The 19,365-nt window shown below is 37.4% G+C and overlaps 1 protein-coding gene across 1 annotated transcript in view; it reads left to right on the top strand.

Annotated features, from left to right (window-relative positions):
• RNF115 (ring finger protein 115) overlaps positions 1 to 19,365 on the top strand; it is a 47,968-nt gene that overhangs the window by 13,593 nt on the left and 15,010 nt on the right. Inside the window, exons 2-4 of the mRNA XM_006919702.3 lie at positions 3,151 to 3,209; positions 7,095 to 7,152; positions 17,230 to 17,441. Of these exons, the coding sequence (XP_006919764.1) occupies positions 3,151 to 3,209; positions 7,095 to 7,152; positions 17,230 to 17,441 (329 nt within the window). The remainder of the gene's footprint in view (positions 1 to 3,150; positions 3,210 to 7,094; positions 7,153 to 17,229; positions 17,442 to 19,365) is intronic.

The raw sequence follows: 19,365 nt of genomic DNA, 5'->3' as shown, positions 1-19,365 counted from the left end.
CATGATACTTTTCAGGTAGATTTGCTTACTGAGAAACACTGTGCTGAATGGTGAAAGTAAGTGGGCTACTCAGTAACTCTTTTTCATTGTAATTAAGTAAATTGGCTTTCTGGGTTTTACATATATGGCCCCTGCATTTGGTTTTATGTGAATCTTCTTCTAAGAGACAGGTCTTTTCTTGGTCTGCTAAATTAGAGATCTTAGCTTGTGAGATTGAAGGTTTCAGACCCTGGGGTGTAAGGGGGCTGAATGGCTGCTGAATTTCCCAAGGCCTCAGCTCATTTGGCCTTGCCACAGACTTTCATTCAATCAATAGAACATTATATTTCCTGTTTTTTTTCTCTAAAAGCACAGTTATTGCTAATCAATGTGGTGTAATGAAAAGAATGTGTTTCTCAGATCTATTTTAATCAGTAGTTAATATATACTTTTTAAAACTATGATAAGGCAGTCTAAAGTGTATTCTTATCAGCCAAAAGCTTGATATATTTATTTAAAAGAAAGATTTATGGTACAGTAAGGGAGCAGAATTTGCCACCTCAAAACGTGCCACTTTGGGATGTTGATTATTTTAGGGTGATTAATTTTAGGAAATGGCAGACATAGGGGGAGCCCTGAAAATCAAGTAGAAGTTAACCTTTGTAAAAGGACATTTCCACTTGTAAGGTGTGTCCTTCACTGTACCAGGCCTGCCTTCACTGTGGAGGAGAAGGCTTGGGTTTAAATCTGCATAACAGTCTAAGCCTTGTTTACTGTGTTTGTCCTGGTAACTTCCCACAGCTGACTCTACCCCCAGCATTACCTTTTGTCTTTAACTGTGAATGTGGAGTTGAAGGTGGTGGCTCCCGCCATTTGGGGTGTTACTCAGGGTTCCCAGGTCTCTCCCACGTATCCGGGGGGTATGCGTGTTATTAAACTTTATGCTGTTTCTCTCTTACTAATCTGTATTAATTTGATTATTCGTCCAGCCAGAAGAACTTGAAGGTAAAGGATAGTTTTTCCTCCCTAACATGACTGAAGGAAATGGAAGCTGATGTAATGGAATCGTTTGGTTATTTGAATTAATATTTCTATAGAATAACAGAATGTTAAGTTTTTTCCTTACAGAGATTATTTTTTAATGGGTGAGTTAGGTGATATGCAAGTAAACAAATAAATGAACAAGATAATTTTGGATAAAGATAGACATGAAATTTTGTTTATTTTGTAGACCTCCAATAAGAAACATTCATTTGTTGTGAATGCAGGAAAGGAATTTATCTGCTGGGGTGGACTCCCCATTGTCAACTGAGGGCCCAGATTTTACAAATATTAAAGAGTCTGGCGGCTGATTACTGCCAGGGGCTTATCATGTACTCTGTATATGGGAAGAACCCTAGACTGAACTTGACTTCCGGTGCTCTGCCCTGCTTGTTTACATCTGAGTCAGCAGCCGGGAAACCGGGGTTTAGTCTCTGTCAGCTGAGACCCGCCCTCTTCAGTGAGAACTACACGATTTGGGTGCCTCATTTACATAATACGGACCTAATTGAAATCCTGGGCAGGAACGTTCCCTGGGAAAGGGGGCCTCCCCTTTAACTCATGGAACACAGTTTAGGTTGCTACCTGAATCTCTGCCTTCCAGGCTACAGCTCCTTTTTGCTTGAGTGTTTTGTATTCTTTATTATAGTCTAAAATTAATTTTGATTTACAATATTTTGGATTGATTTTTTTTCTATTCCCATCCCCCATCCCTCCCCTTGGTAACCATCAGCCTGTCTATATGGGTCTGTTTCTGTCTTCCACTTGTTTTTGTTATTTTATGTTCTACATATAAGTGAGATCATACAGTATTTTTTTTTCTCTGACTTATTTCATCCATGTTGTCACAAATGACAAGATTTCGTTCTTTTTTATTATTGAATAATAATATTCCATTACATATATATATAATCGATTATACACATACACCACATCTTTATTCATTCATATATTGATGGACATTTAGGCTGCTTCCATATCTTGGCTGTTACTTAGTAATGATGCATTGATCGTAGGGTTGCATATATTTTTTTCAAATTAATGCTTTTTTCTTCAGATAAATACGCTGCAGTGGAATTGCTGGATTGGATGGCAGCTCTATTTTTAATTTTTTGAGGACTCTCCATATTGTTTTCCATAGTGGCTGCACTAATTTACAGTCCCACTGACTGTATGGGGGTTCCCTTTTCTCCACATCCTTGCCAGCATTTGTCGTCTGTCGATTTTTTGATGGTAGCTCTTCTGACAGGTGTGAAGTGATATCTTGTGGTTTAATTTGCATTTCCGTGATGATTGTGTTGAGCTTATTTTTGTATGTAGTTTAGAAAAGGGATCCAGTTTCCTTTTTCTTCATGTATCTGTCCAGTTTTGCCAATACTACTTATTGAAGAGACTGTCTTTATCCCATTATATATCCTTGCCTTCTTGTCGTAGATTAATTGATTATATAAATTAGGATTTATTTTGGGGCTTTCTATTTTATTCCATTGATCTATAGGTCTGCTTTTATGGCAGTACTATACTGTTATAATTAGTGTAGCTTTGTAGTATAGTTTGGTATCGGAGTATGATACCTCTTACTTTGTTGTTTCCCAAGATTTCTTTGGCTAATCAGGATCTGATGTTAAGTTTTATTTGGAATCGTTGATAATCAAAAATAGATTAGAAATGTTATAAAACTGCATTGTAAATTCCTAGTCTACAAATCGATTTATGCTGCGATTCTCTATATGTGTCCTCTGTGTACGTAGTAAAAAATAGCAGTTTCTGTGCCCATCAGTATTATGTACTCTTTTACTGCTCTGATATCTCCAGTGGAGATTTTTCATTAGATTGGAAGAGAAAATTAGAAAATGAATTAATTCCAGTTAAAAAAAATCAACCCAAATTGGGAAAAAGAAAAAAAATCTTTGACATTCTGACTTTTAGCTCTCAGTGGGAACCCTTAAGACATTTTGCAAACATCTTATGGAGTCTGTTATTTGGCAGAGTATAATAGAAAAACATATCCTGGGAGTGAGTTAGCACTTAAAACATTTCACAGCATCAGCTCATGTACTGCATGTTATTCTGAAACTACATTCTTAATTTTCTGAAAGACTTTTATTTATTTTTTCCTTTCTTTTATAGGAATATATTTGTCCCAGATGTGAATCAGGCTTTATTGAAGAAGTGACAGATGATTCCAGGTATTGTATAAGCTCATGAATAAACCAGGCATTGTTACCAAAATTACTCTCTCTGCATTGACTGAATAGAAAGGAATTTGTTTTATAACTTCACTCTTTGCTGAAAGGCCAGTGGGGAGAGGGGAGTGTGGCAGAGAGAAGAAGAAAAATGGGAAAATTTGGGAAATGATGCGATTAGTGGGTGTAAAGGGATGTCGTTTCTGATAGTGTGTCACATTCCTTGGAAACCTCGATATCCCTCTCAGTTTTCATTTATTTTCTGAGACTTTAGGTCCTCTTAGGTTGTTGGTTGGTTTTTAGTGATTGCTCTTGCTTGAAGATGAACTGCTGCTACACCTCCTTGCTGGGCCGGGAAGGGGTCCTGACAAAGATGTCTGATAAAATAAACAGACTGGTTTCTAACCAGGGAAACTGAGTTATTACTCTGCTTTGAGGACGCTTTGAGTCCCTGTTCTTATTAAGATTATCGTGGTCGAATGTATGCCATCTTGCTACTGTAATATTAATATTTGGGTTTGTAATTCTTGAAATTGGCTCTCATTAGTCTTATAAAAAGGAGAAATATTTCTGAAAATGACTATTATATATTCTTGGTTAATGTGAATAAAATTATAAAAATTTAATGAAAAGTAGAATAGCATTGATAAGATGGCCTATTTTGGCTAAACATAGTGGCACATTTGTTCTTTTGTGGCTGTGTGGTTAAACGTTAGTTGGACAGTTGAAGAAGTACCGACTGGACAAAAGGGCTCTAATCTGAAGCTTCTTTCAATCTGGTTTCGAGAGATTTCAATGCAGTAAATAATTCCTTTACTGTTGCTGTTGGCAGAATCTAAAGTTGAAGGTCTCTTCCACAACCAGGAAAAACTACACATTTTACAGTATGTACTGTTAGTTTAACTTTATTAATGATTGGTGGTTATGTGTATAAATGAGTTGGAGCTTCTGAGGCAGTGTATGGCATGGGGTATATAGTTTGGTTTAAGCACTTACATGTTGATCTAATAATTTTGGTTTTAAATAACACAATATAAACTCTAAACTTGAAAGATTAGCATGATAGCAAAATTAGCAATTTTGTGTGGATGGCATGCTAATTGGGGATAGCTTTTGATTTGTGCTATTATCATTAAGCTTATTATCAAATAAGCATCAGATACTTATTTCAAGCACTTAGGCTCTGCATGTGTTAAATAAAGAACATATTGGATGTTGGGGGGCAATGAATGGGCTTACTTTTTTCCTAAGTTTTTAACCTATTTCCCATTTAGAAAAAAAGTACAGCTCTCGGCCAGCATTAATTTAATTTTACATAAACATGCTTTTTGAGGCTGAAGCAAATCTGACTGGTTTTCAGTGTGAAAATAAAATGTAAAAACCGTTCTTGGAGTTATTTCTAAACAGAATTTGTCTCTAATCCTGATATAACAGAAACGTATACATGAATTGGATTCATCAAATGAGTCTTTGGCTAACAACTGTTTGAGAACCATGTTAGCATCCCGCGTAGGAATGCTACTGCGTTCTCTAGGATTTGACATTTTCAGCGATCAAGAATTTCTGTATTTTGTAAATGGAAATACCACTACTTAAAAACAATGCTATAAATAGAACGATGTCATTTGTTTCCAAAGATTATTGATATACTAGAGTGATGGGGAAATAATAAAAGTGAGATATTTTGCAGCAGACTGTGGGACTGTAATCTGTGAGTTATCGCGGGGTAAATGCTGTAGCCAGTGAGTAATCTCGGGGCAAACGAGCAACAGATTAAATGGTAATCCTGGGTTCTTCAGGCCTGTATACAAAGTACGGTTATAAATCAGGATCGTCAGTCACTGCAGGATGAGTGAATCCTTTCTGGCAGAGAACTATGAACTCTGTGGATTCTCTTACTTGACTTAACAGTTCTTTTAATTGCGCCTTTGTAACTCAAAGGTCGTCCTGCACAGGTGCTGTGGGTAGCAAATACTCAAACGCAAAGATGTCTTCTGAGAGATTCGTATTTTAAGTAGTCAAAGAAATCTTTTTCTTACAGTGTCTTAGAGGTAGCATAGTATTTTCTTCTACAAAGCTCATAAACATTTGCCGATTTGAATATTTAGCAATTACAGCGATGAGTAGTGGATGGTACAAACTACTAAGGAAGTCTCGCATGTAAATATTTGCTAATGGACCCCATTTGCTACTAGACATTTATCTAGAGAGGCACCTTGTAAATTTTCTTAAGCCATGTAACATTTCTCAGAACAATGTGGTTATTTTTATTATTCCTTCTTCGTGATTAGCCCTGTCACTCATAAAATACAAAGGAATTGTAAGGACAGGAAAGGCTGAGGGATTTTTCAGGGAGTGCAGAACCCCAAAAAGATAGTTGATAGCTTTAATTACCAAGGATATTTAAATCCCTGAAAATATGTGGTACAGGCAGGAAACGGCCTCAGAAGCCTGTCTCGGCTTGAGCGATAAAATGGATACACAGACTCTCAATTATTTTTTTTAAAGGTACGTGGCAGTTCAATTATTTATTTATTTATTTGGCATGGATTGTAGGGTGCTTTTTAAGTTTGTTCTACATTTGCGGTATTTTTAACAAAAGCATTTTTATCTTCTGAAACAAATATGGATGTTAAATGGTTTCTAATGAGAATAAGGCCTGAGAATGATGACAAGGAGAATGGCATTAGCTTTGCTTTTTCACTTTTGGTTCCTGACTAACCAGGGTGTGTTTCCTCAGTGAGCTCAGCACGATGCTTGGATTGGTAGTGTAATTCTGAAAACAAAAGCTATTTGTCATAGTTTGTGGACTTTATATCATTAGGGTGAGTATGTGTACACGTTTGTGCACTTATGTGTGTCTTGTAGTAAAAGTGTCATCTAGAAGTTCTTGTGATACTTTCTACCTCACTTTCCCCAAAAGCATTACCCGTTTCCTCTCTGCAGATTTCATGGGGCCAGTGGGATCTAATATTTCTTCCCATGTTTGGGAATAGGTAGTTATTTTATCTACTCATGTGATATTAATTTAACAACTTTTATTTTCCAAGTTATCAATACAGAATATGGCATCGCAGGGTGTTCAGACGTGATGAGTGATCTGCATAATGTCTGGCACATAATAAACACTCTACATACATTGGTGGTATTAACAAAAAAGTCTTTACCTTCTGAATTTATATTTATGAAAGGAGGGAAAAGTGTAGAAATGAATGAGAAAAATTCTAGGTATTTATAATATAAGGTAAAATTTAGAATCAAAGTCAGAGTGCGGACAGGCGTGGAAGAGTCTCATTTGGTCGGTGAGTTCAGAAAAGACCTAACGGAGGAGGTAGCATTTGAGATGGGCCCTGGAAGATGTGTAGAGTAATCAAAGAATAGGGTGTAAACTATCAGAAGAAAACATGTTTATTGAGCCCTTTTAGGAAGTGCCTACTATGGTACCGCATTACTACCTGTCATCATTCCCAAGAAATTGTACCTATTATAGTTTTCAGTGTGTTCATCTGGTGATCGAATGGGTTTTTTTAGTGAAATATTGTTTCAAGACACTTTGTTTTATTTCTTAGCATCTTTGAGAATAAGTGTTCGTTTTTCTTCTTTTACAAAGTAAAATTTGAGTTGTATTGCTGGCTGTGGGTCCTTCTATGGTGACCCCTTCCCCCAATATTTCACTTGATTTTTTGTTTGACTTTGTAGTTTGTTATAATATTTTTCATAGATTAATCCACATGCCAGTTCTTCATAATTTCCTTTGTAGGTGTCATGTTGGGATGAGTTATTTTTCCTTCTTGGGCTTTGTTCTCTTCGTACCATTCTATATTTAGCTTCCGGGAGGGAGGCTTGCTCCCGGGAATAGAATCACTACTCATTCCTTTTTCTCTTCAGTTTTTTAGGTGGTGGCGGCAGCCGGATGGACAATAGCACATCAACACATTTTGCAGAGGTGAGTTTTTCTTTGGCTTTTAAGTATGCTTTGGGTAGTGGGTGGAAGTTAAAATCATGACATATTTTCACTTTCCAGTGCAGCAAAACAGCAGAATGAATCGGGAAATGTAGGCAGGAGTGGCCCTCAGAAAGGGTTGTGTTTTTAGTAGCTGGGGCTTTGGCATTCATTCTCTTTTGTTAAAACTCTTGTTTAGGACAGAGTAATAGCCTCGAGCTGTCCTGTTTTAAACATGACGGTGTTTTCAGTTCTGTTTTCTGCTTCTTGTGTATGTGGTGTGAAAATAAAAAGCTTGTGTGTTTTTTGAAATACCAGTGTTGCAGATTCTACTTTAGTGGCATCATAGCCACGTAAAGAGCAGGCCAGGAGGAGTTTTTGTAGAAGTCACAATGAGGCACAGTCTTAAACTTTACCCAGAGGTACCGGTTTCTAGAGATTACCTCCAATGAACGTGGTAATTCGGTATAATTGGATTTAGTGGGCCAGACTAATGATAAGTTGTCTTCCAGATCTCAAGATAGGACCTATAATTAATTTCCGGTTCTTTTTATAATGCAGCATCCGTATTTTTTTTTGGAGGGGGGGACTCTCAACTGATTTGAAAATAAGGTATTAGTGTCCATCTATGAATATCATTTTATAGTAAATTCAGAGTAATTTTACTTTTTCACTTTGACTTAAAAATCTCCTGTTTAGTTTTTCATTTGACCAGTGGCATTATATACTCTTTGTTTTTAATCATTTAGAGATCGATTTGCTTTTGCTGCTATTGGCACAAACTTACTTGGCTTTAGAAAGCTAACTGATGCTAAAGGGAAAATAAAGACAAATGCTATTATCAGACTTTCTTTGTTTTAGGATCACATTAGCCTTTTCCTGAGATAGCCCAGGTGCCTTGAGCTAGCAGAATTTTTAGTATTTATTTGTGTGTAAATTAAAACTGTTGTAGCAGTGTATTTGAAAAGTGGTGTTCAGTAAGAAGCCCACAAACCTTAAGCTTCTCTCTTTTATCCTCTGAAAATTATCTTAGGACTTGTAGCCCCTTAGATTTTATGTTATTAGATTTATAGTGGAGAAAATTGATGAAATCTGTGGGAAATAGTCCTCTTTTAGTAAGGGCATTTTCTTTTACTTATGGTCTGTGGTACTTAAGAGCCAGCATTACATTTTTTGGTTAACTTTGAACTGCCTTGGTACATGGGTGGATTAGAGTGTGGCTCAAGTCCGATCATGTCTTTGAACTCTCATTTTTATTTTCTCATTTGAATGGATCGGATCATCTTTATTTTCTCATTTGGGTGGGTCAGAAAACATTATTTAAAAATTATTCTACTCTCCGGGCCTGGAGGTCTCTCTGATTTTAGTATGTCTTTTCTCCTATGTGTGCTATTCTTGATAACACAAATTGTCACTTACTGATTATGCATATGCAGAAGAAACTTCTGATTTTTCTTAAGTGTTGGTTTCTCTTTTAGGAAATGGAAATACTTGGTCTGTCAGTTTTATAGATATGACTCACCAGGAGGAGATGCGTTAGGAAGAAAAATAAATGTGCAGTCAGTTTCCTAACTTTAGTAATGCTAAATCTGACACTGACGGCAGGAGGTATCAAACCTTCAGGTGTTAAAGTAATTTTGCTTAGTCATATAGCTTGTGACTTCATGTTCTTTAGGATTTGTAGCAAGGGCGTGATAATGTCCTATTTTCTCTCTGTAGAATTCCCTTGTCATCATGCATGAATATTTCAGTTTTCTCCTTTTTAAATGATACTTTGCATTAAAAAGTAGGAAAAAAGTCTGTCTTTATAATAGAGAAGTTGCCAGAGTTTTAAAAAAGTTGGCTAAGTAATCTATATTGAGTGCTTTATATACAGCACTCTGTAACAAGTAAGGGCAAGAAACGAATATGGTTGCCTTGCCTGCTAGGAATTTATAATTTAGTTGGGGAACACGTGCAAACACATATGAAACAAACAAGAAAACAACAAGGAGTACAGAGAGTATAGTAACTTATTGTGGGGTCCGTGAAACAAGCACAGAAGGAAGAGGTTAGATTAGCTGGGCTGCAGGTGTCTTTGGGAAGACCGACGTCTTTAAGAGGAGAGATCAAATGACCTAGCGATATGCCGGGACCCAGATCGCCCAGTTCAGATCTTGGGTCTGCTACTTACTTGCTATGTAACCTGCACAAAATTACTTTAGACTTAGAATCCCTCTGTGCCTGTAAATCGAGGAAAATGATAATACCCACCTCATAGGGATGTGAGGGTTTGGTCAGTTAACACAGGCTGGGGGTGAGGCCATTGTGCCTTCACATAGTGAGTGCTTCATGAATTTGAGCCATTATGAAGACTTCATGGAGAAGCGAGAACAAAGCTTCAAGTACTGGAGCCTTGAAGGGTAGGTGGAATTTAGATGAGCAAAGAGGTGAGAAACACTATCTCAAGATAGATTTCATGGGCTATAAGGTTTTGTGCTCATGTTCCTGGAGGAAAAAACTTAGAAAATTATATACAGAAACCAAAGTTATTTTTCTTTTCCATATTTTAGTTGGTAATTTCAGCAAAGGCTTATGCTCAGTTTTGCTCTGTTTTTCTTTAGCCAGAGCTGCTTGTACATTGAAGAAGTTATTTTCTATAATTAGCAATTACTAGCTAATTAATAGCTGAATTCTTAAAATACTAGATATAGTAGAAGAGACTTAGTCCAAGCAGAGTTTCTAACAATCAGTGTTGAATTTTTTTTTTAAATGGATCCGGGTCAGGGAGGTACTGTGAGGACGGAGTGAGGATAGGAGGAGGGGGCTGCCTGCCAGTTCATGTGCGAGGGTCAGGGGAGAGTGAATCTAAAAATGTTGCTGGCAGTTTGCAGAGGGAGAGGACAGTGCCCTACTGAGGTCTCTGATGATAACCTGGGGAATCGAGCCCATGGCTACCTGAGGGTTTCACTGATTACTTGAGAGCTTATGACCATGACCTTAGTGCCAGTGAGACATCTGATCTGAGTCTCAGCTTACCTGAATGCATCACTTCAGTGGCTATGGCTGCTGTCTCAGATCAGAAAATAGATAGATGGCTTCCTAGAAGAAGAATTCCCAGTCTACATGAAAAGGACAGGGTGCTCTGAGCAGAATGATTTATATTTATTTAAATCAAATTTGTTTCAGTACACATGTAGCACTATAATGAAAATTTTTAAAAAGTGCGAAAAAATATCTGGAATCCCACTATTCTAAGAGCTCCCTTTCTCCATACATTTCCTTTCAGGTTTAGTCCTGAGGCATAGGTACATACTCAAAGATATTATAACAACATTAAGAAGATTTTTTTTTTTTTTTAATAAAAATCTCCCGTATTCTCATTACCACATATTAGCTTTATCTTTTTGTATAATACTTTCCATTTCTCACATGCATGCTTCATAACTTTTCAGATGCAAGCAAATAGTATGCCATATTGTATTTCTGCTTTTTAAAATTTACTTAGGGTTATGTCATCTTTTTTCTTGTCTCCATAGAGTTTACAAGGATTATATATTTTATGACTATATTTTTTCATGCTTGTATTATATTTATTAAATTGTTATCCTTTGTTAAATATGTCTGATTATATGTGATGGTTGGTCATTGGTTGTGGTTCTTTCTGACACCCCTGAGTTCAGAACGTATTGAGAAATATAAAAGCCAGACAGATGGAAATAGAAAATTAGTTGTTATTCAGCCAAATGTTAGAACACAGTTGCTCTGTGGCCGAGTGAACAGTGTATAGGTCTGTCTATTCAGTGTAACCCCTTGAGAATTAGAGGCCGCAGAGCAGGCACACATACTCACGACCATTTCTCTTGCATTCGTGCTGCTTCCTAATACATGAACTTCATGAATTCAGCAGAGGCTAGGCTCTTGCTGCTCTACAATCAGATACGTCACTTCTCCGCTAGGGAGGAGTAATGAGGAATGAATGAACAGTTCAGAGGTGGAAAGGAAGATCTGATTCTTCCCTCCTCTTCACCTTTGAGTTTAGTAATTTAAGCTTGTAGTCAGCAGGGGCCTGGGAGCAGTTTCTGTGGCAGCTGGGGGAGACCAGTAATCTGTGAGGACAGTTTTGCTTCTGCCTTCATGACCCGCTCTAGTACCAACTGGAGTGTTTTCAGGAGCAAGACCAGGATATCCCCCCTTACCACTTGTGTTCAACATCGTACTAGAGGTTGTAGCCAGAGTAGTAAGGTAAGATAGAGAGATAGAGACAGACAGATATAAGTGGCCTCCAGATTGGAAAGGGAGAACTAAAACTGTCTATTCATAGTTGACATGATCTTTTATGTAGAAAATCTGGTGGATTCTATAAAAAAGCTAATAGAACTAATGAATTTATGCAAGGTTGCAGAATATAAGAAAAACATACCCCCCAAAAATCAATTGTATTTTTACATATAAGCAACAAACATTTTTTTAAAATATCATTTACAATAGCGTAAAAATATGAAATACTTTAAATTTCAGGAAAGATGTATGAAATCTGAACTTGGAGAACTACAAAATATTATTTAGAGAAATTAAAGATCACCCAAATAAATGGCGAACTATATTCTGCTCATGGAACAGAAGACTTAATATTGTTGGGATATCGTTTATAGATTCAGTATAATTCTTACTCAAGAGCCCAGTCAACTTTTTTATGGAAATTCACAAGTAGATTCTAAAATTCATATGGAAATGAAAAGAATGTAGAATAGTTAAAACAACTTTGAAAAAGAAGGAAAAAGGTAGAAGACTAATACTACCTGATTTAAAGATTTATTATAAAACTATAGTATCCAAGACTGGTATTGCCATCAAGATAGATCAAAAGGACAGAAAAGAGTCCAGATACAGACCCCCGTACACTGTAGACAACTGATTTTGACAAAGTTACAAAGGTAATTGGGAAGAAAAAGCGATAGCCTTTGAAATCGATAGGTGCTGAAACAATTGGATATCTACAGTACAAAAATATGAATTTGGATATATACTTTAAGTCATATACAGGAATTAAGATGGTTAATAGACCGAAATGTAAAATTTTATATAAAATTTGAAGAAAACAGGAGAAAATCTTTGTGACCTTTGATTAGGCAAAGATTTCTTAGCTATGACGCCAAAATCATGATCCAGAAAAGAAAAAAATTGGTAAATTGGACTTCATCAAAATTAAAAATTTCTACTCTTCATAGGATATAGGACTTGTAGTCAGACTCTAATAAAGAACTCTTAAAACGGAGTAAGAAAACAACTCAGAAATTGGCAAAAGATTTGAATAATCTACTTCACCAAAGAAGATATACAGATGGCAATTAAGCATGCAAAAAATGCTCAACATTATTAATCATTAGGGAAATACAGAGTAAACACTGCAGTACTACAACACAGCTGTTAGAATGGCTCAAATAGAAAAGACTGACCATACTAACTGTTGGTGAGGCTGTGGAGCAACTGAAATTGAATGTAAAAAATGGTACACCCAATTTAGAAAACAGGCCAACTGTTTTTTAAAAAAGATAAAAATACATCTGTGTGATCCAGCCATTCCTCTCCAAGTATTTACCCAAGAGAAAAGGAAGCACGTATTCACACACATGTCTGTGCACACAAATGTCCGTTAACAGGTGGATGATAAACAAATTGTGGTCTACCCATTCCATAGAATACTAAGCAATATAATCACATGAAGTGCTGCTCAGCATAAACCACTGATGGATGTAATATGAATAGGTCTCAAACTAAGCCAAGTAAAAGAAGCCAGAATATGTATAATGTGATTCCTTTCCCATAAAATTCTAGAAAATACAGATTTCTAAAAAAAAAAAAGTAAACCACAGGAAGATAGGAAGATCAGGGGGTTCTCGGAGGCAGGGAGGGGCAGGAGGGAGGGAGTACCAGATGTTTTCTAGAGCTTTAGAAAATGTTTGGAGGTGATGGGTATGTTCCCTGTCTTGATGTTTTCAACAAGTTCATCCTCATTTGACTCATCTTTGTAGGCCATAGTATTTTTTGAGATGTAACTCATACCGTGTAATTTACCCTATTAATGTAATTCAGTAGTTTTAGTATATTCACAGTGTCCAGCCATCACCACTGTTCTAGAACTTTTTCATCACCCCAAAAAGAAACTCAGTACCCATTAGTCACTCTTTTTTTTCTCCCCAATTTCCCCAGCCCTAGGCACCACCAATTTATTTTCTATCCCTATGGATTTGCCTATTTAGGACATTTGATGTAAATAGAAGCATAAAATATGTGACCTTTGTGACAGCTTTCACTTACTGTAATGTTTTTTAAGGTTCATCCAGTGGTAGCATGTGTCAGTTCTTCATTCTCTGTGGCTGCATAATATTCCGTTTTATGGTTATACTATATTTTGTTTATCCGCTCATCACTTGATAGACATTGGGTTGTTTACACTTTTTATCTGTTATAGATAATGCTCCTATGAATATGTACAAATTTTTGTGTGAACATATGTTTTCACTTCTCTTGGGTGTATATATAAGTAAGTGAAATTGCTGAGTCATATGGTAACTAACTGTTTAACTTTTTGAGGAACAGGCCATAATATTTTAAAAGGTACTGCTGCGATTGTGGTTAGCTTATAGCAGATTGTGCTAAATGGAAGGTGTTGTCTATCCTGTTTTTTATATTGGAAATATGTAAATATTTCGGCCCACGTGTTTTCAAAAGCATTGTATTATTCCTCCATTCAAAGTAACATTTTCAGTTTTACAAGACAAAACTTGTCAAATAAACTGCCTCTGATTCTTTTGAATGTTTCACTAAAGCTTTTATAATAGTGTTCTGTATTTGTTTTTACTTATGTAAGCCATGTCCCGAATACCCAGTTTTGTTGTATGAGCTATTTTTTTTCTTATGCTTATCTAAGTCTGCTCAGAGACAAATGACCTGAAGCTATTCTTATCCTTAGTGTTGATTTGGTATAAAGTTGTGTTGTGTGTTTTTTTATCCTGTGTTCTGTGGTCTGGGCGCAGTTATTTTGGGACAAATACATTGACTGTTAATATTCATTTGCTCTCATTCGCAGTTTACAGACAAGTAACAAAATGCCTATTGCTGTTGTTGAAACTGCTTCGCAATTGTGTTCCTTCAGAACTTTTACATATATTAGATGTGATAATTTATGTGATTTTTCAATTCAGATTATGAGTTTGGTGCTTGATTTTTCTTATCAAAATTTTCAAATATTTAGTTTTAACATAAAGTAATAATGCTTTGAGAATTCTTTTCTGCAAGCAAGTGTTGTGGAACTTTTTTTATACAGTAAGGGAATCAGATTTCTTCCTATAGTTTACCTAAATGAAATAGATGATGGAAAACATCACCTACTGAAGGCAAGTGTAGTTGTGGATTTTTAAATGTTGTATTTACTTTGGAATTTCGGGTCAAGAAAAACTGCATTATAGACCACTTTTCAGACTAGAAGCCAGTGATTATATCTCACTAGTTTATTGGGTTAATATTGAAGGATAGAGGACAGTGGGATGACATATTTAAAGTGGCGAAGGAAGAAAACTGCCAACCAAGAATTCTAAATCGGGCACAACTATCCTTCAAGAACAGAGGAGAATGGAAAACATTCCCAGATGAATACTGACTGAGGGAGTTTATTACTAATAGACCTTCTGAATGTGAAGTGCTGCAGGGTGGCTTTCAGGCCCACAGTAGGGCAAAGGACATGCATTTTAAATAAAACCTATGGATTCTTAAACCAAAAACAAAAGAACAAACCAAAAACAAAACTTCATAACGAGGTATATTTTTCTATCCAGCAGATTGATAAAAACTGGGAAAAAAAAAAAAGTCCTATCAAGTGCTTGTCAGGATTTGGTATAGGCCTCTTGGTGGCTATGTCAGTTGGTGCAGCCACTTTGGAAAACAGTTCGGCATTACCCAATCAAGTCGAAGATGTATAGACAATGTAAAGTTGTACAGGCCACCAGTAGGGAAACTTCTATCGCTGCAGCAGAAGACGTATGTAAGAACGTTCACACTGACTGTAGTAGCTAAATACAGAAGCAATCTGCGTTTGCTGAGAGGAGAAAGATTTTTTAAAGTGTGTTGTAAAGTACCTGTGAAGATGGCTGTGGAGCCCAAAAAGCAACTGCTTTCAAAAGGCACTTTCATAATCTCTAAAGTACTTTTAGGGATGTATACATTTGTAGGAAAACTATAAAGAAAAGCAAGGGAATGATGGGCATCTGAGGGCAGTGGTTGCCTCTGGAGGTTGGGTCGAGGGAGGGACATAGGGTTTCTGTGGCTTTGATGATGCGAGCTAAGCGATGGTTACATGGGTATGTTTTATACCTCACTTATTATGTTATTTTACATGTATCAAATACTATATATTACAATAAAAATGTGAAAGACTATATGAAGTCTAAGAATTCATGGTATGCCACTGTTGAACGGCAGGACTGTGTGTGTTCTGAGTCAGTGCCAGCCTTCTTCCCTCCACAGCCTTCTCCCTAGCTCGCATCTACAGTTTCCTTTTCAAGTGGGAGGGAGCATGTCTGCTGTCCCACTTGAAAATGAAATCCATTAGGTCAGAGGCTTTGTTTTTTAACATTTTGTTCACTGCTGTATCCTAACAGTTCCCAGAAAGTGACTGGGACACAGTACCTGCTCAACCAGTATCTGTTGAATGAATGCGTGTGGGTGTACATACATAGATACATTTTTAAACAAAATCTAGCATGTGTATATACACACACACAGATATTTAAAGATCGAGAATTTTATACACCGAATTAACCTCTTGGTAGGGGAGTAGAATTAAAGGTAAGGGTCACATCTGAGTGAATAAAGACTGTTTACACTTTATATTTTATATTCTATTGTGTGTATTTTAATTAAAAAGGGAAGAAACATTTTGAAAGTCAGGAAGCAAATCGGGAAACCATCAAAAATGAACATCGATGACCCTAAACTCCTTAATTTCGAGAATTGATTCTACAAGTTACTAGATAGTAGATTGAGACTAGAGTGGGGTCTGGGATCAGCTTGGCCTAATGTGCACCCAGGCTGCCAGCCCTTCCCCTTCGTGTTTCCGGAGGAGGCTCCTGGAAGTGTGGGTCTCTGGAAGAGAGGACCATCTGGAGTGGAGGGACTGCGAACAATTTAAGACCTAAGGTTGTATGCTGAGTGTTTTTGTGTCCCTGTTGTTGTACATAAATAATAAGTTTGTTTCATTTAAAACTTTAAAACAACAAAAAGACCAGGCTATGACCAGGGTTTTGTACTTGGTTGGATGGAGTGAATTAAGTAGTATTCTATGGAACTCTTGAAATATTCAGTGTGCACAGATAAATAAAATGTAATTTTTCCATTCACTCTCAGTGAGTTCTTAGCAAACCCAAGGAACACAGCCCCCTACTCCTTCCCACCTCCAGCCACACCCTTTTCATGACAAAATGGAAGAGTGTACAGCAGAGTAGTCTTGTCAGACGTTCCTGCACTGCTGTGGCACGGCTTTGGCCCTGCTGCTTTCTGATGCCGCTTCTAGATCCAGAGAAGTATTTTAGAGACGTCTGTCTCCACTTTGTGGTGTGATGCTTTTGTACAAGTCTGCGTAAATACGTTCATTTTATTTAAATCTTACATTATTACACAGTGAAAATGTAGATGTCATTCGTGACAAAACACGAGGTTATAATGTCGATCTAAATGGTGGATTATGCTTAGGACAGAAGTCCATGATCATCTCTGGCCGTGTTTTTATTTCAAAAGAGGAAATTGATCAGAGGCATGTGGATAAGAACTCAGTGTTAAGGAAGGGATTCTACCATTGGCCTGTGGTTTCTCTATGAAGGAAATAAAGTTTCGCGGTATATAAGGTTTTTTCCACCCCTATGAATGCACTTGAAAGACTTCTCTTTTCTCCGTAAAATTGGGGAAACCTGTATTTCTTTAGTTTGGAGCTGCTGAATTTCAAAATGTTGTTACTACTTTTTTTTTTTTTTTAATATTTCTTGTTGTTTCCTCTTTCCCCGTTCTTGAAACTGTAACATGTTGTTTATTTCTGGTTTTCACTAGTTTTGGCGCAATTTGGACCACACAATGATTATACAAGATTTTAGACCATTCCTAAGTAGCAATCCACTGGACCAAGATAACAGAGCCAGTGAGAGAGGTCACCAAACTCACACTGACTTCTGGGGACCAAGTCGACCTCCGAGGCTGCCAATGACTCGGAGATACAGGTCACAAGGAAGTACTCGTCCTGATAGATCTCCAGCTATTGAAGGGTGAGTGCACAGTTATTTTTTAAGTTCTCTTTAAAGGTAGTTTCAATGAAGGACATTGGCATAATCTAATCTTTAAGGTTTTCATACTTACTACCTGTGTGGACAAGATGGAGATACACAGAATGAAAACGAAGTTAAAATGAATGTCTACTCAACTAGTACCAGTTAACGAATTATAACCTAAAAGATGATAAAATTAATGATATAGGTTTCTGGTTAACATTTTTATTACTGTCTCACATTAATATATAGGTGATATATTTGTTTATCAAGATTTCAGAAGATACCAAAAGGGGTCATCAAATATACTGGATGACATTAGGATTCAAAAAGACCTCAGCAGATTGGAGCAATGGACTTAATATGAAATTTAATAGGAATAAACGTAGAATTTTGGGACTGCAAAACAGCAGCAGCAGGTGTTTACCGAGTGCCTTTTATATTAGGGCATTTGTGCTAGATTCTGGGGACACAGTGGTGAGCAAGACATCAGTCGAGTGGTGGCCTTTGATCTCATGATTCCCATTTAGTAGGGATAATAAACAATTATTTTAAGTGTTCACCATATGCATATAGGACTTTGCTTCATGCTCTATCTGCTTATCTCATTTAATCTTTATGAATTAGTAGGTACTATCGCTGTTCTCATTTTATATAAGAATAAACTGAAACTCAAGAAATTACAGTAACCTGGATCAGTGGTGGATCCAGGACTTGAACTCAGGGATGTGAATCTAGGGCTGCACTATCTGACACAGCAGCCACTAGCCACAGATCGTCATATCAGTTTACAAGTTAATAAAACTCAAAATTTCTCAGTCACACTAGCCAGACATTTCAAGGGCTCAGTAGCCACAGATAGCTTAGTAGTTACCATATTTCACAGTATAGATTATAGAACATTTCTATCATCTCAGAAAGTCCTGTTGGGCAGTTCTGTTCTAGAATCTACTACACTCCCTCCCCGCCACACACCTTCTAGACCTAACTATTAGTATTTGTTACACTTTATCATGTCTGTCCATCAGTCTGTCTCCTTGTTTATCTATTTTGTGAATTTCAGTTGCAGACACAACTTAGGACAGTTATAGGATATGGAAATTCAATTTAATGGGATCGTTGAGGACAAGCCAGTGAAATCTTAGGCTATATTATTAAGAACTTCAGTGCCCAGAGGTAAATCCACTGTGTCCTGTGCCAGTTAAATTACACATAGATCACTGCCCCTTCTCTGCCTGGGTTAAACCCCAGTGTTGGACTCAGTTTCGGGTCATCTAAACTTTTACCTCCCGTGCACTTTTCCCCTCCCACCCGCTGTACTGCCTGTCGGTTTTGGATTAGGTCTGTGGTGTGCTTTTCCTCGCTCCTCCATCAGGGGGTGACGGCGAGGTACCGCTGGACGGAAATCATGTAACGAGCCCGTCGGTGCCTCTGCGACGGTTAAAGTGCACTCAGTCCCGTCACACCGCCATGCTGTCGGTTAGCTTTTTAATTGGCATTGCCCTCAGCAAATATTTTGAACTTTAGTGAATTTTTATTCTCCAAATTACCTGTCCAGTAGCTGATTCTCAGCAGCCAACTTGCATTCTTCACCATGAAAATTGGGGCCTCAGGCATGAAACCCCCAAATCCCTGTTCCCAGCATCTGTCTTTACATCGATATTCTCCTTTCCGTCTCCTCCGGTGAGGCGTCCTTTCTGTTTTTAAAGCAACTCCATCAGCCCGTGTTTCTGACTCATTCCTCTGACCTAGTTCTTCTGAGATTTTCTTTCAGCCATTTTCTTATCCCTGGTCCTTTTTCTCCCTTTACCATCCTCTTCTCCCCCCCCCCCCCCACCCCCCCCCACCCCCGCCACCCCCCCCACCCCCCTAACCCTAACCCTAACCCTAACCCTAACCCTAACCCTAACCCTAACCCTAACCC

This window comes from Pteropus alecto, unplaced genomic scaffold (genome assembly GCF_000325575.1).
Source record: "Pteropus alecto unplaced genomic scaffold, ASM32557v1 scaffold106, whole genome shotgun sequence".
Classification (NCBI taxonomy): domain Eukaryota; kingdom Metazoa; phylum Chordata; class Mammalia; order Chiroptera; family Pteropodidae; genus Pteropus; species Pteropus alecto.
This window is presented reverse-complemented; position numbering and strand designations above follow the sequence as displayed.